General features: G+C 42.9%; 1 protein-coding gene across 1 annotated transcript in view; it reads right to left on the bottom strand.

Moving 5' to 3' along the window:
* Window positions 1-24756, bottom strand: part of LOC100751314 (nuclear body protein SP140-like protein) — a 50103-nt gene that overhangs the window by 23333 nt on the left and 2014 nt on the right. The window contains exons 2-10 of the mRNA XM_027397426.2: window positions 21879-22044; window positions 20558-20726; window positions 19880-19963; window positions 16026-16106; window positions 15590-15673; window positions 9138-9242; window positions 8375-8428; window positions 5586-5642; window positions 2668-2757 (exon numbers count right to left, since the gene is read on the bottom strand). Coding sequence (XP_027253227.1) covers window positions 2668-2757; window positions 5586-5642; window positions 8375-8428; window positions 9138-9242; window positions 15590-15673; window positions 16026-16106; window positions 19880-19963; window positions 20558-20726; window positions 21879-22044 — 890 coding nt within the window. The remainder of the gene's footprint in view (window positions 1-2667; window positions 2758-5585; window positions 5643-8374; window positions 8429-9137; window positions 9243-15589; window positions 15674-16025; window positions 16107-19879; window positions 19964-20557; window positions 20727-21878; window positions 22045-24756) is intronic.

Raw genomic sequence — 24756 nt, 5'->3', positions numbered from 1 at the left:
ATCGTTCTTGCAAGTGGCACGTTGGATACATAATGACAAATATTTTACCTCTAATTTATAAACAACAAACAGAAGACATTGGTAGAGAATTTTGGCTTTGATAAAGCTATGCTGATTCTCACTCTAGTGACCGCCACTGTTTGCTACATGACCATGTAATAGGACCTGCTCTATGTTCCTAATGATGGCAGCCAGAGATGGTCCTCTTGTCTCCCCATTAGAGCACTGACTGGATGAGCAAGGGGAGATGAGGGGCAATGTAACAGAGTTGGGTGGGATTGTTCTTCTTTTTATCTCTTCTGCTCCATCTCCCTCACAACAGCATTTTCTGCCTGTAACTGAGAGAAGCCCAGAATGTTCTAGAATAATCTGAAAACTCGTATGTACACCAGAGCTGCAACTCCATGGAAGTAGAGATGACAATTCCTCAAACAAATATCTGGGAGATGAGAAGCTGAGCTTCCCCTGCTTGTTATCAAAGCAGAGACCTGGCGGGGGGGGGGGGGGGGGCAGCTCTGTCTCTGGTGCTGAGATTGTTTTCAAGGTAGCTGATCAAGACTACAAGGGACTAAGGATGGTTGACATAAATCAACCTCTCTTTAGAAACGAAGAAATTGAAGTAAGAGCCAAGAGATGGGCCCAAGTCTGTGTAATCATAGAAGAGAATGCTTGAACCCAGGTATCTGGGCCACCTTGATATACAATCGCTGGTGGGTGATACTGTGTATGGCAGAGGTTGTCTCCACTCTTCCAGGTCAATAGAGGCAGCACTGCAGTGGTCCAGGGCTCTAGATCTCAATGGAGGCACCACTGAGATTCTTGTTTCTCAAGCATGGTGAATAAACAGGAAGCGTCTCAGTGGTTAATTCAGCTACATAAGGCTGTTGTGCAAGCTAACACTCTTGCTTCCTCTTTGTGCATAGTAAGACCACCAGAAACAGAAGGTCATCCTCTCAGAAATGGCTTTCCAAGGGACTCTCCTCCTCCCTGTCACCCAAGTTGTTCCCAGGACTCTGGAAAGGTAAAACATGCCTGAGAATACCTCATTCCTCCCTTTTCCTCTGAGGGTCCACACTCACAGCCTACTGGGAAGATTTTCACATGACTTATTCCTACAGCTGTCCCTCCTCTATTCCCGCTCTGGTGACAGGCTCAGTCAGTCCAGTAAATGCAGAATTCTTTTCTCCCTAACTCTGTGCTTATTTTCTTGTTCCTGGAGGAACTGTTGGATTACCTTTTGTCAAATGTTTAGGCTTGCATTTTGGAGAGAAAAAGGAAACACTGATGTCTATCCTAACCCATGGAGGGGAAGTTGGTATAGGGAGATTTAGAGTTTAGATATAGATACATTTTATCTCCTATTACATTTTATTTCCAAGCAGAATAGCTGATCAAGGCAAAATTCAGTTCTTGCTGCATCCAAAGGCTATTTTGCCCATGTAATAACATGAAATCCATCACAAAACCATTAATACAATTATGGTCAAAATATGATTTAAAGTTAGTTTAAAATAATTGTTATGGTCAGTCTTAAATGTGAGAACTATGACTGATTTGTCAATACCCTGCTGTTTATCCAACATTATAACAGAAGGTCCAGTCACTGGGATTTATTTAGTAAATGTCAAATAAGGTCAATTTCCTCAGAACTAAGGACATAGTTCCTATGGGGGGGGGGGGACTGTAAAGGCTCAGACAACTATATTGAGTTGGTCCCTTGAGGATCAAGGATACACATCCTAAGGCAAAGTGCCAAACCACCTTTGTGACCACAAAACACATTAGTGGGATTGGATCAGGCCAGCAGGGGCCCCTTACACCAGACCCCAGAAGAAAAGCTGCATTTATTCTAATGAGGCCAGCATGGTGTCTGGCCTCTCCTCTTCCCTACTGTGGAAGTGATGGAAGCATCTCTTGGGAGAGAGTGCATCTGCTACTTCCAGCATCATCCACAGCTAAGCCCATCAAACACGACACCTACACAAGCACCCAGTCATCGTGGTTCTCTCTTCAACCTCCCCAACACGGATGGGCCCACACCAGCTGCTGTTGAACAGAGGCAGAGCTCCAGGAGAACACTGAGCATGGCTTGGCTACAGCCCTGCTTTCCATGTCCTATTCTAGGGCTTGGCCCAGGCTGAGAGAGGGGAAGTGCTTTAGATTGGAGAAAGCAGGAAGGTTTATTCCTTTGCTCTTTCAGACAGGGTCTCAGTGTCTCAAATAGGGAGCATCAGGCCAGAAAGGGCACTCAGCTTCTGGTGTGGGATGCTGTTGCTGCTAAAATGGAATTAGAAAGCTTCAGGCCTGCTCAAGACAAGAAAGAGCTCACTGGAAGGAGGAGGAAAAGGACCATGAGAGTGGATTTGCTTTCTGTTCACAATTCACCTAATCTAGACATTTTAATAACCAATGTGTCAGAGAAAAGCATTTCTATAAAACCAGGTTCAACTCAAAGGGAAGGAAGAAATTAGGACAGATAAGATTGATGATATAAATACAGTTCATGGCCTTGCTCCAAACAGCTTTGCTTTTAGATTTTGCTGCTCTCAAATTGAGTAAGGTTGAGTAGATTTTTTTTTAAGGCTTTAGATTCCCCCAAATATTAGCAAAATCTGTGTGCACTCGGGGGCGATGGAAAGATGTACAGAAGTCACCTTACTTACTTACCCCTGCGCCTGACAGTCCTGGCAGAGCCTTCTGGATTGCTTCTCCTTTGCCTTCTCCTGACAGCTGCCTGGCCACCAGCTCCTCTGTAATCTAGGAGAGACACAGGCAAATGCAGAGTTGAGGCAAACTACAGCTGAGAATGGGTAGGAGCAAGGGAGGCATCCAGGTTACATCAGGGTATTTTCTCCACACACTGTGGTGAGGGCTCACACACGGGCAAGGAGCCAATTCCAACCGACCAGGCAGGAGTCAGAGTTAAAGCCTGTGCAGGTGTCTGTTGTATTAACATTTTAGGCAGAGGCAGGTGGATCTCTGTGAGTTCGAGACCAGCTTGGTCTACAGAGCAAGTTCCAGGACAAGCTCCAAAACAATACAGAGAAATCTTGTCTCAAAAAAAAAAAAAAAAAAAAAAAGAAAAAAAAAAAAAAAGAAATCTCTCTACACATAGAGACTTGAATAAAATTGTTTTCAAAAACTCAGCCTGAGTAATGTGGTTTTCAAAATATGCATTCAAAAAATGGACACAACTATCTTTTTTCTCCTTTCTAAACAAAAATGTACATGTCAATCAACAGCACAGCTGAGTCATTGTCAAGAGTATAAGATTCTTGTTTGTGAAATTAATATTGAGTGGGATTCCAAAGACTACTCCATGGACCTGATTTGAAAATGACAATCATTTAGAAAAAGACATTTAGCTTTTGTCCAGGAAGAAGGAATGCCTTAGACTATTACTAAAACCAGATGCCAGGGTGCTGTTTGTAACTATATAAAATTTACAGGAATAAGATTATAGGAAATGGGGTCTGGAGAGATGGCTCAGAGGTTAAGAGTGGCGACTGCTTTTCCAGAGGTCCTGAGTTCAATTCCCAGCAACTACATGGTGGCTCACAACCATCCATTATGAGATCTGGTGCCCTCTTCTGGTGTGCAGATATACATGGAAGCAGAATGTTGTATACATAATAAATAAATAAAATCTTTAAAAAAATTATAGGAAATGTTACCATGTAGATATGTGTGTGACTAACTTGCTCAAAAATGTTCTAAGATTGATCTCTCTCGCTCTCTCTCCTTTAATAAAAAAGGCTGAGCATGCTCAATGTTTTTAAAACACAAATAAAAATATGGACATCACTTCTATTCCAATAGCCAAATATAATTACTGCACACATTTTTGCATGTGTACATACACATTGTGTTCCTTTGTATGTACATGTGTGGGTGTGCCTGAATGTGTGTGGAGGCCAGAGATCAAAGTCAAGTGTCTTCCTCAGTAGCTCTCCACCTTAACTGACAAGTTCTGACCTGAAAACCAGACTTCACTGATTTGGGTGGCTAGGCTTGTAGTCAACAAATCCAAGGTATTAACTAGTGAATGATTACAGATGTGTACATCGTGCCCAACTTTTTATGTGGGTGCAAGGGACCCACACTCAGGTCCGTGGGCTTAGGTAGCAAGCACTTTACCAATGAGCCAACTCACAAGCCCTTCAATGAACATTTGTGAAAATGGACTGTCAATCATTTTTCTATATCTAAGAACATCTCCCTCACTAGACAGATACATAGTTATATTAAAAGACCTGAGTTTATAAACAAAAATGAGTGGTTTTATGTTGTGGAATATTATTTTAAGATGTGTTACATTTGTTTATGCTGTGGAACATTTGTTTTAATGATGCAAAGATGTGTTGCATTTGTTTAACTCTGTGAAGCTGTGATTCTTTGCCTGTCTAAAACACCTGACTGGTCTAATAAAGAGCTGAACGGCCAGTAGCAAGGCAGGGGAAAGAATAGGTGGGGCTGGCAGGCAGAGAGAATAAATAAAAGGAGACAAAGAGAGAAGGGAGATCGAGCAGCAAGAAGGGTCCAGCCACCCAGCCACACAGCCAGACATGGAATAAGAAGGAAAGAAAAGATATACAGAAATAGAGAAAGGTAAAAGCCCAGAGGCAAAAGATAGACGGGATAATTAAGAAAAGCTGGCTAGGGCTGGAGAGATGGCTCAGCGGTTGAATTCAATTCCCAGCAACCACATGGTGGCTCACAACCACCTTGAATAAGATCTAGTGCCCTCTGCTGGTGTGCAGGCAGAAGACTTAAAAAATCTTAAAAAAAAAAAAAGAAAGAAAAGAAAAGCTGGCTAGAAACAAGCCAAGCTAAGGCTGTGCACTTATAAGTAATAAAAAGATTCTGTGTAATTATTTGGAAGCCGAGTTGGGGGGGGCAAAGAGAAAGAGCCAAAAGAATAAAAAAAAACCCTACAGTTTCATAGGTGCATATGAATATATATTTTCTTATCCCGTGTACATTTATACATTTGTTACATGCATGCACACGCAGCCTGTTTTCTTCATTCATCCTTCTTTGCAACATTTTCCAAACCAATAAAAAATTCATACTAAGGATGACAGCACCTCCCTTTCGACTCTGGACCACTTACCTCTGGATGACCACCTGTACCAGAAACAAACCATTTGTAAAAGACATTGTAGTATCAGAACCCTTTGTTACAGCCTCTCCCCCCACGTCTAACAGCAGCTATAAAACTTTGTGGGAGAGGGGGGTTGCTCAGTGGTTAAGAGCAACTAGTGTGCAAGCACTAAGACCAGCACCCATGTAAAGAATACATATGTGAGCACAAATAGTGCTGGTGTTCAGGGACGGAGACAGGAAGCTCACTGGTGTTTGCTGCTGACAGTTATCAAGGGAATAAAGTAAAGAATGAGAGAGAGGACATTCAACAGCCTGCCCAGGTCTATCCACGTGGGTGCAAGTATGTACACCCATCTGCACAAGTGTGGCTACAACACACACATCCTACCATGGCTCAGACACTCACAGGCCTACAAGTATGCCATAGGCAACAACGTAATAAATTCAACAGTCGTAACTCCGTTCCTCCTTTTGCTTACTTTTTGCCAGTGCAGTTCTCTGTTTTGCTTTTGACCAGTTGTGGCCTCTCTTTTTTCCTTCAAAACAAAAAGAATAAAATTAATCACTCATGGGGGGGAGGGGCTGGAGAGAAGGCTCAGAGGTTAAGAGCACTAGCTGCTCTTCCAAAGGACTGGGTTCCATTCCTGGCATCCACATAGCAGCTCACAACTGTCTGTAACTCCAGTTCCAAGGGATCTGACACCTTTACACCAATGCACATAAAATGAAGTTAAATAAATTATTTTTAAAAAATTAATCATTCAGATATATGAATGTAATTCTCTAAGAAGCCTTATGTGTCATCTGTATTCAAATACTGTTTTCAAACTTCAGATCCTAGAAATGAGGCAAAATTCTTAACAACCAGTTTAGTCATGTGAAAGTTGATGGCAGAGTTAAATTTCAGTTATTTCTGTGTCTTGGGCTATGGCTTTGGGAGGCTAGAGGAAAGAACCTTCCTTTGAACACCTTTGAATAATGGAAAGCTAATCCCTGCTCATGGCTTAGACTGATTGAACAATAAGTGTTAGGGCATGTATCTATCATGAAAATTCAAGCCAGAGACCATGCTACACTGGAAATTGAAGAATGCTCTAAACTTCTACGTGAAGACTTTTTCTTTAAAAAAAAAAAAAAATCTCTATTCTTGGAGCTGGAGAGACCGCTCAGTGGTTAAGAGCACTGACTGGTCTTCCAGAGGACCCTGGTTCAATTCCCAGCATCCACGTAGCAGCAGCAACTAACAACTTCCTGTAACTCCAAGATCTGAAACCTTCACACAGATATAAATGAAAGTAAAACACCAATGCACACAAAATAAAAATAAATACATTATTTTTTTTTTAAATCCCTGTTCTCTTGGAGTTGTAGCATGAAACTCCTCACGTGTTTAATCTAGCAACAAGAAGGGCCAGGGTAGGGCCTGGGAACTTTAAGGAAGCCCAGTAGGATCTTTTTGTTACAATTTTGTTTTCTTTTGAATTATCCAAATTCATGTGACCATAGCTCTGGGGAAATGGAAAGTCAGTCTAATGATGAACGTGATGGATCATTATTATTTATTAACCCATGGGTGTGTTGGTATATAGGATGTGTGTATGTCCGTGTTCATGTGTGTGTATGAGAGCAGCCATCATACCAGTGCATGCATGGGATGACATCCTTTCAGAATTGCCAGACCCTCACTTTGGTGTGCTCTCCCCCACTGAGAATCCTCAGATGATATCGCTCAGTCAAGGTCATGGGCAGAGAGTGGATAGGATGCTTACCCCACAGTCTGTAACCCTTCCTCAGCCAAGGACTAAGCATGGTGCAATGAGCTGGATGTCCCCAGGCCATGTTGGAGGCACTGCCTACCTTCATGATGACTAAAGAATGTACTGGTCAGAGCTGGAGAGATGGCTCAGGAGTTAAGAGCACTGGCTGCTCTTCCAGAGGTCCTGAGTCCAATTCCCAGCAACCACATGGTGGCTCTCAACCATCTGTAGATGTAGTGAGATCTGGTGCCCTCTTCTGGCCTGCAGGCATATGTGCAGACAGAACACTCTATACATAATAAATAAATAAATCTTAAAAAAATAGAATGTACTGTTCAGGGTTGTCCAACTATTATAAACACTTCTTTTCTAGGGACATGTTTTCTAAGGACCTGTGTGAAAGCCAGGCATTCACATATCTCCCTCATGCAAACACACAGAGCTGCACTTTAGTGAGCTGTCAGAGATAATCAGGAATTATATTTTATAAACCTTGTTAAATGCCACAGGAAAAAGGTCATATTTGCCACCAACACCTGCATTGCAGCATATACCTGGCCTCTTAGAATCACAGTCCTTGTGGATCTTGACAAAGGGACAAGAAGACACCTATTCTATATATACCAGATGTCACTAGAAGCTCCTGTAAGAATATGAAAGCACGGGGCCTCAGAGAGACTCCTACAAGGATGCTCCTAACAGTATCCTTATAATACCCCAAGATGAAAATGTTGAAGAGCCCAGCATTTGGAGAACATGCAAACAGATCCGGGCTATTCAGACAACATATATACTCCTTAGCTAAGAAGAAGCCAACTGGCACCAAGTCCCTCACTGTGAGTCATTCTGTGGAGAGAGGGAAACTTTACAGTAAAGAACGTGCTGGGAAATCTTATCTACAAAGCACTTAAAAATCTACCTAAATTAAGTCATCCTTGAACAATAAGTGACTGCCTTGATGGGTAGGGGGCAGAAAGGGTATGGAGAATCTTCACAGGCGTATGCTAATGTTCCATGACCCCATAAGATTTTTATTGTAAAAATAATGCAATTAGCAGGATTCACCAAAGGGTGTGCTTAGGATTTGTGTCTTTCACTATAAATTTTATCTTAAATAAGAACTGGAAAAGACAATGAGCCCTAGTTAATGGCCATATTGTCAAATACTCGAGTGGGTATAACCAGAATGAATGTAGGTTTTCTCCCAGGTACTCTCCACTTCCTCTCTGTGCATCTAAGAAAGGTTCTGCACTTCTTCAGATCTATAAAATCAGAGTGGTCACCTCTACACCAACAGTCAAAGACAACCCCCCTCCCCCAATATCAAGGTCCCTATCTTAACCATATGTGTAGAATGTCTTTGTCATTAAGATAACAGTTTCCAAGGGCAAGGAGGAACTCAGGGGAGGTCACAGTCTACCCCGTGTCATACACAATAACAATATTAAGTCTAGCAGCAGACAACTTATCAGTAACACTGAAAGCACATAAACTCTCATCCATTTCCTTACTTCTTTTCCCCTTGGATTTTCCTGCTTTAGTGTTGTTCCTAGTCTCCAAGGTATCTAGAATACAATAAGTGGCAATGAGGGAAGACATAAAGAAGAGAAGTTACAAATCTTAGGACTGATCACGCTACAAAGGCTTACATCAGCGTTTGGACTGTCAATCCTTTCCTCCTCCTAGAAGTACCCAAGGATGACAAACTGAGAACTGGGAATCCAGGGAGGGCCCTGGGCATTTTCAGCCCCACCCCCAATGGGACATTTTAAATCTTAACACGTTTTTGCATGGATAAAATAAGAATTTTGTAGGATATTTTCTGGGTAAGCCCTAATTAATTACTTGACACACTTGAGAACTCTGGTTGGAAATGCACAGTGGATTGAATATAGTTGGCCTGAACTCTTTCCTCCTCACCAGTAGCAGGCTCACACTCCTTCCTAAGGCCATGACAAAACAACTTCATTATCTGGCTGCAGACATTTAACCTGCTGTCTTGGGTGGCAGGGAAGAATGGGTACCATTCAGTATATCAAGGTAGCAGACAAGATAGATGCCAGTTTTAAGAGTGCATTTCTTCTACTCCATTCACATGTAATCAACCAACTCCATCCTCTTAAATATGGCTCTCTAAAGGGTTCTTGCTTCTCTCCAGCTCCCAATGGGCAAATGCAGAGAACTAGGGGTGGACTGAACCACAAGCTGAAGCCTGTGGTACTCCCTGAGCCATGACTAACCCATGACCCTTGGTCAGCCTTATTTATTAATTACCTGTTTGGTTGTTTCCCATCCTTGCTTCCCGGTCTTCTGGCTTGTATGCTGGGGAACACATGACACAGGGACACATCTCATTTTCACTTGTGGATTGCTCTGCTCCTGGATCAAAATTGTGGGCATTGATTTATTTGTTATTTAATTTTGCAATACTGGGGACCAAACTCAGGGCCTCACTTGGGCTAGGCAAGCAGTCTACCACTGGGCTACACCCTCACATGTTTCTTTATGTTTCAGTTCTAGACATGGTGCCAACTAATCTCCCTGGATGGCTTTGAACTCACACTAGCCCAAGCTAGCCTTGAACTGGGGTCTTCTATTGTGATCCCAAGCATCTGACACATGACCTCTCTATATCTTTATTGATCTACCCCCATTTCTCACTCCTCCAAAACAGTTTTACATTCTCCCTTTGTCTGGCTTTCAGTTCCTTTTTTTTATTTTTTCCGTTCCTGTCTTTCCCCCTTTGTCAGAACTGCATCTGTGTGATTATTTTAGGGCACAGGCATCTTGTCTGTCACGAATGGCAGACTAGAGGCACGCTCTTCTAACCCCTTTCTTGTTCACTTGGTGATCTAGCGTTCTGGAAAGTAATCCTAACCAAAAAATTGCTGTCCATGGATCCGGAGACAGATACACATGAGAGCCCCATTGCTCTCTGACTGCTCAGCAAGCTAGCTAGATTCTGAACGAAAGAGGAAGCATTTTCTGGGGAAACAAACAAGCAAACAAAAAACAATGAAGACTAAGAATCAAACAAAACCTGCTCTAGAAATCACACCCAAGATCCAATGGAGCTCTTCTCCTTCCACCATGTATATTATTTTCCATTTTTCCACTTTTAATTTGCTACGTGTAGCTGCAAGGAAACTTTTAAGGTTCTTATTTTCCTTGATGAAGGAAAAAAAAAAGTTCTTTGAAAACAGAAAAGGATGACTTTTGCTAGTTTTTCCAGTTTCAAACCTGTCCTAAATTAGCCAATGACTACCTAATCACTAACCATGCTTCTGAAATCTAGCCAGTCAGAAGCAGTGATACAAATTTGAAATCCAGCCAATCGGCAGCAGTCGCTCTCCAAATGCTTGGTTGATGGTCCCATAGCAGCCTAAGCTAAGCACTTCTGCATGCTGGTACCTGCTTCTCGGGGCTCCAGGTGAAGTGAGCTGTAGCCTAGGAGTTATGTGCTTTGAGTACAGTGTTTCCTCCCACTCCCATCATGGCCTTCACTCAGCAAGCTTCAGCTTCAGACCTGAGAGTGATGATCTCTAGCTTTTAAGTATGGTGCTCCCACCAAGATCATCTGAAGACTTGCTGGGAGAATCCTGTAGGTGTAAATTCTAGACCTCTTGTGCACAACTCAGGTGGTATTCCTGAACCACGGCCAAGCAACTCGGTCTCAACAGTAACTTGTCTCATTGTGCTCTTATTTCTGAGTTATGTTAGTTAAAGATGCATGTATAATTCTATATAAATAAGTTGCTATCCAAGGGGCATCAAGATCATGATGGCTGACAGCTGACCTGAGCTTGTGGAAGCTCACAGACTCTTGACAGACAGCTAGGGAGCTGGCATGGGACTGACCTAGGCCCTCTGCATCTGGGTGACAGTTGTGTAGCTTGGTCTTTTGTGGGACCCCTGGCAGTGGGACCAGGATCTGTCCCTGATGCATGAGCTGGCTCTTTGGAACCTATTCCCTATGGTGGGTTGCCTCACCCAGCCTTGATGTATGGGGGGGGGGAGCTTGGTCCTGCCTCAATTTGATATGCCATGCTTTGTTGACTCCCATGGGAGGCCCTACCCTTTCTGAATTGGAGACAGAGGAGGAGTGGATGGGGGAGGGTAGGGGTGAGGTAGAGGATGGAATGGAAGGAGAGGAGGGAGGGGAAACTGTGGTTGGTATGTAAAATAAATAAATATAAATTGCTATCTTGATTTGTAGGTACAGTATTTAGCAAATATTTTCTCTGTGTTTATTCTTGCTTCATTTTGTCTAATCAACTTTTAAAGTCTTTATCTTGTGTCTGCTCTTGATTTTCCCATTCTTTCTGAATATTGCAAGATAATGACCCCTCACCCAATAGATGGAAACAAAGGCCTAAGGAGTCCCCAAGCCAAAAGGGTCTCAAAAGATAATGAATGTGGATCCACCAGTTGGTGGCCAAACTGTGCAAAGATTCTTGGTCCTACTCTATCTTGGGACATTCACAAAGACAAATGGTGGCTTGCCAGTCTATGAAATAAGTCATTTTTCTCATTGTGCATGTAGTTTTGAGTCAAATACCATCATGGAACCAATCACACATCCCTTTTAAGCCTCTATTTCTCTCAGGAACCCCAGTACTCCACACATGGCAACCCACTGTTCACCCTTATATAGCATCCTCTTTCTATTTATCATGGGGTTCTTTCCACAAAGTCAAATCCCCCATGACAGAAGCTACACTTCCTCCTTGTACTCTCATAATGACTCTACTTCTAATAATAATAAACGGCAGATGTCACTAACGGTTCCACTTCACAATGAGGGGATTCACATGTTTGTCAAGTAGCTCTATAAAATAAGGGAGAAAGTCTCTCATATTCTCATGGCCTCACCAGTACTTGTCATTGCAGAATATTCTCTGGAGAACATTGCTTTCTTTGACAAACCCCCACAACCATGAGGTTGAGATCGTTCCAAAAAGGAACTGCCAGGTTAAGCGAACACAGACGTCATTCAGAGGTCCTGAAATGTTTGCCTGCACCTGTCTCTGTATAATCGGTCTGAGGCACAAGCCCCTGACTAGGTGTGACACAGACACAGGCCCTCATCCCTTCCCCAAAGTGCCTCACCTAATCATGGTAGTCTCTCTGTCTCTCCTAAAGGCTCCTTCTTGTCTTAGCACATTCATGGTCTACTTTTGTTTGATGACCCCTGTAATGTCACTTGCTTGAGATCAGTGACTCATTCAGACATTTCTTTTCTATGGGGTGTCTTGAGCTCTCTGGTGGTAAGTAGAATTCTAAGATGGTTCTCTAAGAGCTTCTTTCATAATCCTGGAAACTGTGACCATGTTGAGACATTATTACTCCTGTGCTTATCTTAGGTCATGTGGCAGAGTTGGCCTCAAGAGAGAGAAGGCTTCAGGGTAGGCCTGCTCTAACCAGATGAGCCCTTTACAAGCATCGAAGTTTTTGTTTGTTTGTTTTCTCAGCTGGCAGCAAAACAGGAAATCAGAGACTGGAAGCTTGAAGAGGGTTCCAGAGCCTCCTGCTTCCTTCAAGATGGAGGATGACTCCTGTTGGAGAAAATGAGCAGCTCTGGAGAGCTGACTGATCTGAGGTAACAAGTAACAAAGTTGTGATCTCAGTGCCACAGCCACAAGGAATTGGATTTTATTTGAGGGGAAAAAAAAAAACTGGAGAAAATTGGTTGTAGGAATTCCCCCAGAGCCTTCAGAGAAGAACTCCTGACTGGCATGGAGATTTCAGCCTGGAAAGACTGAGAAGGAACTGCTTGTCTGGTTAAACATTTATTTGCAGCATAATTTGTTAAGTGGTGAATAAGATTTCCCGGTCACCTCTACTCCAATACAAGTGTCACTTCCTTGTAGCTGTTACTGAGCTCATGTGAAACTTGGAAGGATGAATTCTAATTTTGTGAAAAAGTCTGGCAGTAATGTATCTTATTCTCTCAGTTATACTCTACTGGCCAAAGACATATTCTCCAAAATTACCCAAACACAGTGATCACAAGGCAAAGAGGATTCCTACAGTTCACTGGCCTTCAAGAAAATGAGGAGCAATCCTTTCTGACACGGTTTTTTTGTTGTTGATTTTGTTGAATTTTTGGAGCCATTTTCCAGGAATACAAGAAATGAGAAGACCTTCATAATTTTAAAAATACTTTCTTATTGACTACTTGCAGTGGATTATCCCACATTATCATAATCTAATTCTGTTGGAATAATAAAATATAGACCAGGCTCTATGGGTATAAGTTCAAAGCATGAGAGGCCTTGAGGGCTGACTCAAAATGATGGATGATGGTGGCTCTCAGCCAGGCTTTGTGCTGGAACCACCTTTAACCATTATGACACTGTGAGGGCAACAACTCTGTGGCAAGTTGGAAACACTGGACAGTTCTCTACCACCTGAGTGAAATATTCAGCACTCTAACTTTTCTCCCAGGACTGAGAATGGGAAGTGAGCACAAGTCCCACCTCTAACCAAGAAGCTGTTAGCAATGGATACTGCTGCACGAGGAAGTTAGTTTTCTCCAATGCAGAGCCACTGGGTAAATCAACCACATTCCAGGACAGGCCCCTTGCTCAGGAGTTGGCTAGGACAAATGTCACAGCTTGTGTGTGTGCTTCTTTTGTTTTCTTTGGGATTTTTTTTGTCTTGTTTGTTTTTAAACAAGACATGCACACACATACATACACAGAGAAGAATGGAGGGAGGGCGGGAGGGAGGGAAGGTGGAAGGGAGGGAGGGAGGGAGAAGGAAAGAACCTGAAGAGTGGGTAAGGATATGGAGAGGATTTGAAATGGGTTAGGGAAGAGGAAAGAATAATCTCAAAAGATACTTTATGAAAAAATATTTTAAGACAATAAATTTGAAAAAAATAAAAATGTCTTAACTTCTCTTTTCTATCCCCATCCACAGACATAATTCTTTCAAACCACTAATCTACAACTCTTACTCATTGAATTGGACTCAGGATTTTGTACTCAGTGTCCTCTTACAGAAAAGGTATTTTCGATATGGACAATACATACTCTCTTGCCTGCCTCAAATGATGGACTTCCTAAGGGAGAAACTAGGAATTGAAAGTTCCTGTACCAGAGCTAGAGTGATGGCTCAGCAGTGAAGAGCTCATGGTGCTTTTCCTGAGGACATTAGTTCGGTTCCCAGCACCAATAACAGGTGGATCACAACCACCTGTAACTCTAGCTCTGGGTATGACACGCTCTTCTGGTCTCTGGGAGTTCCTCCCATGCATACATGTATTTTTTTTTTAAAGAAGAAGAAGAAATCTCTAAAGGTTCTCATACTCCTAGGGAGATGCATTATTCTTTGACCATTTAAAAAAAAAGACACAACCAGAATAATCCTAATTGTGAGTCCAGGAAATGGGCTTGTACAAGCCAACCAACCAGCCCTATTGCCATGCTCCTGACAGGTATCAATCTATAACAGCCACGCTCTACTCACCCACTAAAATCAATTAGTCCCCCTACAGCCACTTATGAACATTCATCAGTTGCTAAGTTCAATGCTTGCACATATGCTCTACAATACAAGTGTTCACTCAGAGAGAATGGGACTCACAAGCATAGCTGTTCCTTGGTTAAGAACTTGGCTCATACCAGGTGGTAGCTACTTCTCCTAACAGCTCCATTTTCAGTGCTACTTGGGAAGGTCTTTGTGCCTCTTCCTAGCCCTCTGGGTTTTCTCACCCTGTCGTTTACTGGATTCTTCACCATCTGTTTTCATCTCTGCAGTGTGCACTGCATTTTACATTGCCTTTGGGTTCATATTTTCTAGCTTGATTCTTCTGGGGCTCGCCTATCTCATGTAACACATTCACACACTTTCTAAATCTCGGTGGTGGCTTTTCTCCTCTCTCCCTAAGCAAACCTGTCTACTAAATAGAACCTGTTTCCACTAGACCCTTGCAGGCTCACCTGAGTAGCCAAATTCCCTTGAACTTGCACTTTGGTTCAGATCTTGGGAACCTAAACACCAGCCTCATTGAACCTAGAGCCCGGGTGGAACCATCCAGAAACTTGACCTCTGATCTCCTTGTCCTTGTCAAGTTCTGAAACATACCAGCAACTTATTCACTCCTGTGTTTCTAGAAAATTAAAACTGCATCTATTCCCCCCCACCTTGACAAAGTCTTAAGAGTTTTAAGACTGAAGGAATGACACATGTGTCAAAGAATGTAGGAAGAGTGTATAGTACAAATAACATGAGATATATTGATCACATAGCTTTGGGTTTCATTAAGTTACATCAGTCAGATGATGTAATACTTCTTCATTGAGCACTTCATATTTTTTTTTAGTGAGCCTAGCCCTTAACAGCTGAGCCATCTCTCCAGCCCTCTTTGATCATTTTAGCAAGTTTGTGAAAAACACAACAAAAACCATCAACCTGCATGGAAATTATAAGCTTCTTGATTTCCATGGAGAATGAGAAATGAGAGCAAGAAATTGTCCTATGGGTTTAACACATGGTGGCCTAAGTGGCTTTGAGCACCTAACTACAAGTAATATTCTTTCATGGTGTTTCTCAAGACTTTTTTCCTCCCTGAATTTCCCCCAGAATACCATGGGCAAATATGAAGAATAGTAGCCAGAGCATGGACATCATGATGTGTGCAGAGCAAACACAACAGGAAACACCAGTTCGGAATTCAGCCCCCAGAACCCTGTAGACCACCCAGCATTCCCCTTGTTCACCTGGTTCACATCTCTGTGGTGATGAGGATAAGTCACCCTGGGGCTCTTGTTCATCCAACATTTGTTCATAAGAACTACTTCCCTCTGTAGAAAAGAACAAAAGACCCAGTGGACTCAGATGGCCAAGGAAAATCACGGCAGGAGAGCCACCTGAGACAAGCAGGCAGGTCAAACTGGCTTAGTGTCTCCTAGAAAGAATGTTTCTGTTTTGGGACTCTGAAGGGGAGGCTGACATGACTCCTTCTCTGTCCCCAGAGTCAGAACATTGGTCACCCACCCATCTGTCCCCTCTCTGCCCATCTTATTCCCCTTCATTTCTGATCCCTGTTGCTGCCTCTATGATTTCTTCTCTCTGAGGATAGAAAGAACAGGATAAGTGGGGGGACTTTCTCTCTTGCAGATTCACGAGCTGACTGGCAAATGAAGGCTCACTCACCTCCTCCGTTGCATTGTGGTAGGTTAGGCACCTCCTCTGCCTGTTCACCATTCATTGGGGAATTTCCGACACTACAGGATGCTGAAGAGAACAGAGATACCACAAACTATGCAGAGGGACCTCAGTTTTCTCTGGCAGAATCAGGGAAGTTCAGGGAATGTAAGAAAATGAGTACAAGGGATCAAAATGACAACATGGACTGTGTAACACAGATAGTGAGAAGAGCAAGGCCTGTCTTTCCCCACTAATACTACTTCAATATGAATAAAGAATCCACACACCTGCCCTGAGGAGTGGAAGGGGGGCGGGGATGGGGTTGGTGGGGGCATGGGAGGGCAGGAGGGAGAGGGAACTGGGATTGGTATGTAAAATAAGATTGTTTTTAATTGAAATAAAAATCAATTTAAAAAATAAAAAATCCACATATTCTACCCATAAAAATCAGGTTATTCCTAACAGGAGTCAGAAGTACTTCTCCCTGTCTCACACAAAAGACAAAGGGTTCAAGAAGAACCAGGGAATGGAAGTAACTAAGAAAGTTATATACAGACTAGTCTCTTGAAGAACAATAGAGGAGACAGGAAGTTGGAAACTTTAGGGAGGAAAATGGACTCAATCCTTAGGATAGCGGAAGTTGCTGAGCTGAAGGGGAGAGTAAGGTGTGCCCACTGCATGTCTGATTGTCTTGTAGAGTTGGAGAGAATGAATTTGATGGAACAAGACTGAAAGAGAAATGGCAGCTGAGACTAAAGGTTGTTTCTGTCGTGGTGGAAACAAGAGATCTGATGTGGTGGTGGTGGCGGAGTGTCTGAAACATGGTCCAGTGGTTAAGAGGGCCTGCTGCTCTTCCAGGAGACTCAGGGTCGATTCCCAGTGCCACATGGAAGCTCACAACTGTCTGCAATTTCAAGTTCAAGGGATTCGACACCCTCTTCTGACCTATTTGGACACAAATCAAGTATGTGGTACATATAGAAATGTAGGTAGATAGATAGGTAGGTAGATTATAGATAGATAGATAGATAGATAGATAGATAGATAGATAGATAGACAGACAGACAGATGGAGGCAAAACAGCCATCACATAAAATAAGAATGAGAGATCCGATATGGTGTTTCTGTTGGAAAAGGAGAAAATGGTCACGGGTGATATGTGGTAGGCTAATTTCCACTGGGAAGGGGCAGTCAGTAACAACCCTGCTTGAGAATGGAGAAATGGTTTCCCATGCTGAGACAGAGACACCAGCAGAGGAGGCAGGTCTGCTGTCCAGACAGATATCACATGCAACTTCGCCAGCGTCTCACACTGAAATTCTTGAAAAACACCTGGATAGAGGAGTCTCTGAGACAGCTGCATGAAGACATTCAGGCCTGAAGAGGAGGAGGCTGACAGGCAAGTCTGAGGGTTCATGTTTGGGCATCATTAACTTACAGACTGGAACAGATAAGAATGCCTGGGAGACACTGATCACCCTGGAATGTTTCCAATAGCACTTTAAAAGTTGGGGACATCCCAATCTGAAAACTCATAGCTAACGCATGAACCTTATGCCAGAAGTTGGTTTGGGCTAGTAACTCAGTCTCTTTTTCTCTCTTCTTTGAGGATAACTTTTGCTCTCAGCTGAATTAAAATATTATTATTATTATTATTATTATTATTATTATTATTATTATTATCATTATTGGTGTTGTTGTCGCTGTTATGTTTATTTTGGAATGGGGGAGTGTCTCACGTAACGTGACACATACATAAAGGTCACAAGACAACTTAGAGGAATCAGCTCTCTCTTTCCTTCATGTGAGTCCTGGAGATCTAACTCAGGTCATCAAGCTTGGCAGCAAATGCCATTTAACTGGCCTTCTACTGTTTTTTAATTCATTCTCCTTTATCTTTTCTCTGTATGTAGGGCTGCTGACTTTCATACACTGTTAGCATCTCCCCTGTACATAATTTTCTCCACATTTTAAACTCTGCACCTGTTTTATCTTGAGACTAGCTCCCCTCATTGTTCTCATTTCTCTAGCTTAGTCTGTTTTCTTTAATTAGCTTGCTGTGTCTGATTTTTCCAACTTAAATTTGAATATAAACATTTCATTTCTGCCCTTTCTGTATATTTGGTTTCATCCTTTCATGTCATAAAAAGTCTTTGTTCACTGGGGATGAAGGAGTAGATTCCCTTGCCAAGTGCTCTTCAGAAGTCTTCCACACAAGTTTTCTCAATTTTAGTTGTACTCATCATGTCCGTACTAGCCCAACCAAGAGGAAAGTAGCTAAAGGTGACCAGTCCTCCTCAGTGCTCCAAATGGTGAGATTAGGATTCAATGTCCATTTAGGTAAAACTGGCAGTCACTCAGAGCTCCAGATGTGATGGCTCCATCTAGAGTTCTCAAATTCCCTCTCTTGGTGTATGGTCTGTACTCAGGAAAATTTCAAACAGCCTGAAATCAGACTTCTATACTGTTTGTGTCTCCTGAAAACAATTCAAAAGTTGAACATAATCTGGCCGTCTGTGGGGAGTAGTGGAAGAAAAGAAAAGAATGGGTGGATGGATGGATAGATAGATGGATAGATGGACAGACAGAAAATAGATAGATGGATGGATAGATAGATAGATAGATAGATAGATAGATAGATAGATAGGGAAATGGATGGATGGTTATATTGGCATGTGAGTCAATGGATGGACGGATAGATGGAGGAGAGATGCATAGGCTGGCAGATGGGTAGCTAGATGGTTGTATTGGTACATGAGTGAGTGGCCTCATGGATGACAGATTGGTGAACAGGAAAGGAGGTAAAGGAATGGAGGTTCTTCTCTGTGATGGCTGAGAAATAAAACTCGTTAGGTCATTGAATCTATATCACCTTCTGTACTTCTGATTTTCTTCCTCCAACCATTTGTAAAGAAGGTGCCTGAGTCATTAAAGAGAGAAAAACCATGAAGATAGCTGCTAATGACCTGGATACATCCCGGCTGTGAATAGGCGGGACTCTGACAGTGTCAAGTTGCTGCCCAAGAGTGAGCATGTTTGCACCCCCAAGATTTGCCAACCTCTTTGAGCACTCTGCCTGGCCCGTCTCCTTTTCCTGTCTTCAACACTATCTTCCCACACTGTTGTCTGTATACCATGCATCTGTTTAAAGAGCTTATTGACTTGACTTTCTCTTGCTGACTGTTGCCATATCTTTCCATTTCTGTCTTTTTCTCTAGACACAAGGTTTGATCTCTTCTCTAATCATCTTTATTTTTAGACCCCCTTCCCCTACATTTCGCCTAATGCCACGTTTCGTTGTTCTTATATGACCTCTAGCAAGCACATTTGCATTTTTCACTTTCTTATCAAACTCCATCCTGAGAATACTTCTTATGACGCATGATAACATTTTAGTCCAGGATGGACCACATATGAGACAGACATTGCCTAGGCTAATATGACCTGATAACTGGGATCTCTAGGGGCAGGGAACTCTACAGTGTCGACGCAATAAGAACTCACCTCAAGGCACATTTCTCAGAAATTCATTGCCATCATTAAGTGACACATAACTGTATGTAAAGCCAGATTGATTTAGATAAACTCAAGTCTGCTTAGGAATCTCCTGTCCCTGCCTCTAATCGTCATTTTTATGACTTTGTACCCTTTAATTACGCAGCAGCTCTTCTATTAAGAGACTCACCTCCTTCCTTCTTGTTTCCCACTGGGGACAGCAACCACAAGTTGAACAAAAGTGTGTGTGTGTGTGTGTGTGTGTGTGTGTGTGTGTATGTGTGTGTGTGTGTGTGTGATGAGGGAAGGGTACAGAGAGGAAAACAGCATCAGTGAGGTAATTTGTAATCTAAGAACATAATCACCTTCCCTAACAACTGCTGGCAGTCTGGGCCTGTCTTCAGCATGTCTTCCATTTATCCTCTGAAGAGCCCTGTGATTGTTGGAAACTGAAGAGAAACATGACAATGACTGAATCAGACACTGATGAGAGGCAGAGACCCCCAAGCACTCTTAACCAGTTCTTGCCCTCAGCACACAGGTAAATTACTTCACCTCATCTGAGGTACTCACCCCCACCCACCCAGAGCCGTGCTCTGTCTCTCTTCTCTCTGCTAACCCCTGTCATTTTCTTCTCATCTTTTGGTCCCCAATGCTGTTCTTTTGCAACAGAAAGCAGCTCACATGCCTCAGCCCTTTTCTTCCTTGTTGATCTCAAAGCTCTTTAGCTCATCCCATTTGTGTCTCTGAGCTTCCTTTGACTCTACAGCTCTTACCTCCACGAAACGGGCTCCAATTCTATTATCTCTCCCTGTTTTTCCTCTGTATCAGACTCATCACACTCCTCACATCCCTGAGGTCTCCCATGAGAACCCTGTTCAGTGCTGCTGGCCACCCTGAACTTCTGCCAGCCTCAGACAACATCACCTATGCTTAGCATGTCATAGTCCCCCAATAAATTATATGTCAGCTATCACTGAAAAAGAGAATGAGTGATTAAATGAATGAATGAAATGTTCTTGAATTCCCGGAGCTATATTTACCATTTAGGATGACTCTTAGAATCTCCTGTAAGTCTGGGTAGGCCTTCAGATGCGTTGGGCTGAAGATCACTTCCAGAAGTGCCAGGCTAAAATTGTTCTGTAGGTCACTGAGGATGTCATACACCACTCTTTCCACTGGGATCAGGTTCTGACAACTTCCTTTAAAATTCTTAAAAATATTGAATGAAGAATTATGTCACAATGGATTTATGGGTTATAAGAGAGGCTTAGACCGGTTCAAGCACCATTTGATTGCTTGTGAAGTGTCTGAGTTTTGCACATATCGGGTGACATCTTGCATGTCCTCTCCACAATGACAGACCCATGCTTATCCGAGAGCATCTCTGATGCTGACACACAGTTGACAGGAAAGAGTATTCTAAAGAATAATCTAATGATGTGTCTGTAAGAGCCAGGCCAAGATGCTCCACAGTGGCCCTAACAGGCCATGAGAGGCTGTCTGGGGACCAGACAGTAACTCCTCAGAGACTGACATGGTCATCAGGGCTCAAGGCAACCAAGTGAGCATCCTGGCCACAGGGCAAAGACAATGCACAAAGAAGAGAAGGCTTGTCTTCATTATCCCCAGGGGACCCCATCACCCACCTTTACTACATTCTAGGGCCTCAGTGGTGCCTGAGGAACAAGGAACATTTAGGAGAGAAGCAAGCATGACTTCCATTTCTAGCCTCACGTGACCCAACTGCCTGTGGCTTTCTGTTTTTCCTTCCTTCCTTCCTTCCTTCCTTCCTTCCTTCCTTCCTTCCTTCCTTCCTTCCTCCCTTCCTTTCTTTCTTTTTGTGTTTTGAGATAGGGTTTCTCTGCATAGCCCTGGCTGTCCTGGAATTCACTCTGTGGACCAGTCTGATCTCAAACTCACAGAGATCAGCCTGCCTCTGCCTCCCTGAGTGCTGGGATTGAAGGCCTGCTCCACACTGCTCAGCTTCCTTTGACTTTCAAAACCCTCAGGCTCTGGGATTTGGAATAAAAAGGCTTTGTCAGGAAGTCCTGCTTGGACGTGTCCACTCTCATTCTAGCTTCTGATATTGCACTGCACAAGTTAACCTGGGGTGCTCCGCCCTTTAGATCTTTCCCCTCCCTATCCACCCTCTGTCACCATGAACCTCTCAGCCTTGGTTCCAGCAGCGATGGATGCGAACATTCCCTGTGATGCCCGCTTCTCCTGTCACCTCTGACTTCCAAGAAGGGAAGGTCCCTCCTCCCTGGAGGCCCTTCAGCCTGTTGGCTGCATCCAGAGGTTCAGTGTAATACAGCATGGGGCAGGCTTACTCTCAGGGCTGAGGTCATTCTCCTCACTCACCTGGAACTTCTGCTCAGAGAGGAATCCACGGTCTCGAAGACTCATAAGGAAAGGAAATGGCTTTGTGATGGCGCTTGCGATTTCCACCTTATTTTCTTTGAAGCGTTTGAACATGAGTTGATAGTCAGCTGACTCCTCTTCAAACACGCTGCCCTCAGGGGTTGACCTAAGGGATAGATTCCATGTAGAAGTATAAACTGGCTTACAAGAGGCTACCAATGGCTGGATAATTTCTGGCACGAAATTTCCACTAAAAGGAAATTTTTGAAGTAAAATTGAAACTTAAAACATTTAAAATAGTGGTGCAAGTTGCGATGCTTTGGGTTTTGTTTGTTTGAGACAGCCTGTAAGTCTGGCTTGTCTGGAGCTTGCTATGTAGACCAGGCTAGCCTCAGAGATTCACCTGCCTCTCTTGAGTGCTGGGATTCAAATCATGCTCCACCATGGTCAACATGATGATTAGTGTTAATTGTTAACCCGACAGACTCTAAAATCATCTGGGATTGTGTGAATCTTATAGGACTGTCTAGATTAAGGTCTGGGCTTAATCTAGATATAGGACTGTCTATGAGTACATCTGTCTAGTAGGGTTGTCTTCATTATGCTAATTGATATGGTAAGGTCCAGCCCACTGTGGGTGGCACCAATTCCTAGGTAGGGGATCCCAGGCTGCATTAAGTGTAGGGAACAAGCTGAGCCCTGATAGGCACTTTTGCATTCATTTCTCCTGCTCTTGACTGGGGATATGACTAGCTGCTTCAAGTTCCTGCCTAGACTTCCCTGTGGTGATGGACTGTAATCTAGACCTGAGAGCTAATAAGTTCTTTCTCTCGCAAGTCACTTTATGTCAGGGTATGTTATCACATGTTATCACAGCAACAGAAATGAAACTGGAACACAATCTATAGACTCCTGGGTAAAGGAATAACAAAACAACAATAACAAACAAACAAAACCCCACCATCTTCTTCCAGTTCATGTGTGAAGGCAAAATTGGTAAGTACTTGATTCAGGACTAAGAAAACGTTCTACACACACACACACACACACACACTGTGCAGCTCATCCTTCAGTGCTCCACATGCTTTCTTCCCTCGAGTTTCCCATCTCCTTGCAGTGATGGGGTCTCTTTGCAGCTCAGAGCCAGCACTTTTTAACCACTCTGTCCTCTGCTCCCAGGTCTGACATCTCAGGTGGCTACTGCTCTGTACCCAGAGACAGAGTCCAAGTAGAGTATCCTTTAGGGAAGGAAAGCCCAGAGCCCAAGGAGACATGGGGGTTGCTTGTTCATGTTATTGACTCCATTCTGGCAGACAAATGGAAACAAATTATGATGTATAGTGCAATGACAGACAGAAGCAAGAAAATTGGGCATATAGTCTACAGTCATGGCCTCCTGGAAGCTGAAGCAGAAGGACCATCGTGGCTTACAAAGTGGTTTACTTTCTTTTTAAATTTTACTTATCATTAATACTATTACAGTAATAGCACACGTATTGGTGAGTGGAGTTGGTTCTCTCTTTCCACTCTTTAATGGGTTCTAGGCATCAAACTCAGGTTGTCTGGCTTGCCCAGGAAGCACCTTTACCCACTGAGGCATTTTGTTAGCCCTTACCTAGTGACTTCAAGGCTGGCCTGGGCTATATAGAAGGCTCTGTCTCAAATAATGGAAAAAAATCAATACCAGCAATTTTCTACTACAAAATAAATGGCAGGAGGGCTGGTGAGATGGTTCAGTGAATAAAAGTGCTTGCCCTCTAGTGTCTGATTTTTTTTTTTTGCGGTGGGTGGGGGTGGGGGGAGTTCGAGACAGGGTTTCCCTGTGGCTTTGGAGGCTGTCCTGGAACTAGCCCTTTGTAGACCAGGCTGGTCTCAAACTCACAGAGATCCGTCTGCCTCTGTGCTTCATACGATACATACGTATGAAGATGCCATGATGAGACCCATTATTTTGTATGCTAATCTAAATAATTAATTAAAAATCAAAATAGAAAAATTAAAATAAGACACATTTTTTCTTTTTGCCTTTTGCTTGCTTTAGAATTTTATAATTTTTTTGAAAATTTCATCCATGAATACTGTATTTATTTCATTTCAACTCCTCCTTTTTCCCCTACGGTGCCCCCATGCTTTCCTGTCCCATTCTTCCTCAAATGCCTTCTTTAATTATTATTACATATATATTTATACAAATACAAATACAGAGATGATGATGATGTAGATAGATGATAGATGAAGATGGATAGATGAAAGATAGATAGATGATTGATAGATAGATGAAGAGAGATAGATGATGGATGGATGAGATAGATAGACGGATGGATGGATGAGACAAACGGATGGATGGATGAGATAGATGGATAGATAGAATCTGCTGAGTTCATTTAGAGTTGTTCCTATGCCTGTGTTTAGGGCTGACCACTAGGGAGTGGATAACATAACAGAATTAGGTTATCCTTGAAGAATACGGGTTGAGCCTCCCCTTCTCTACAGCTATTAATTGCCTATAGCTCTTCATCTAGGGGTGGGGCCTTGTGAGATTTCCCCATCCACACCAGCACATCAACTGGTACTGTCACTTTGTGTTTTTTTTTTTTTTTTTGGCATATAAAATGCTAAATCATTGAAAATGGTGGCTGTCAGGGTAGAGTCTGAGGAACCCTGGCACTGCTCAAGACTTTTTTAGTTGTCACTGAGGACAAACTATTCTCAGGCTAATACTGAGATACTGTTTACCCTTTTTATCTCTTTCCTCCTCCCAAAAGTGTTCAGTGGGATTCTCAGAGGTTCCCTGGGCTGTGGCATCACAGCAGATTAGACAGAGAAGTAAACTGGGAGTCTGACTTTGCCTAAGCAGGAGAGTAAAGGCATTTGCAAG

The sequence above is a fragment of the Cricetulus griseus genome, chromosome 2, assembly GCF_003668045.3.
Source record: "Cricetulus griseus strain 17A/GY chromosome 2, alternate assembly CriGri-PICRH-1.0, whole genome shotgun sequence".
Taxonomy (NCBI): Eukaryota; Metazoa; Chordata; class Mammalia; order Rodentia; family Cricetidae; genus Cricetulus; species Cricetulus griseus.
The sequence above is the reverse complement of the archived record's forward strand: the minus strand, read 5'-3'. Positions and strand labels throughout refer to the sequence as shown.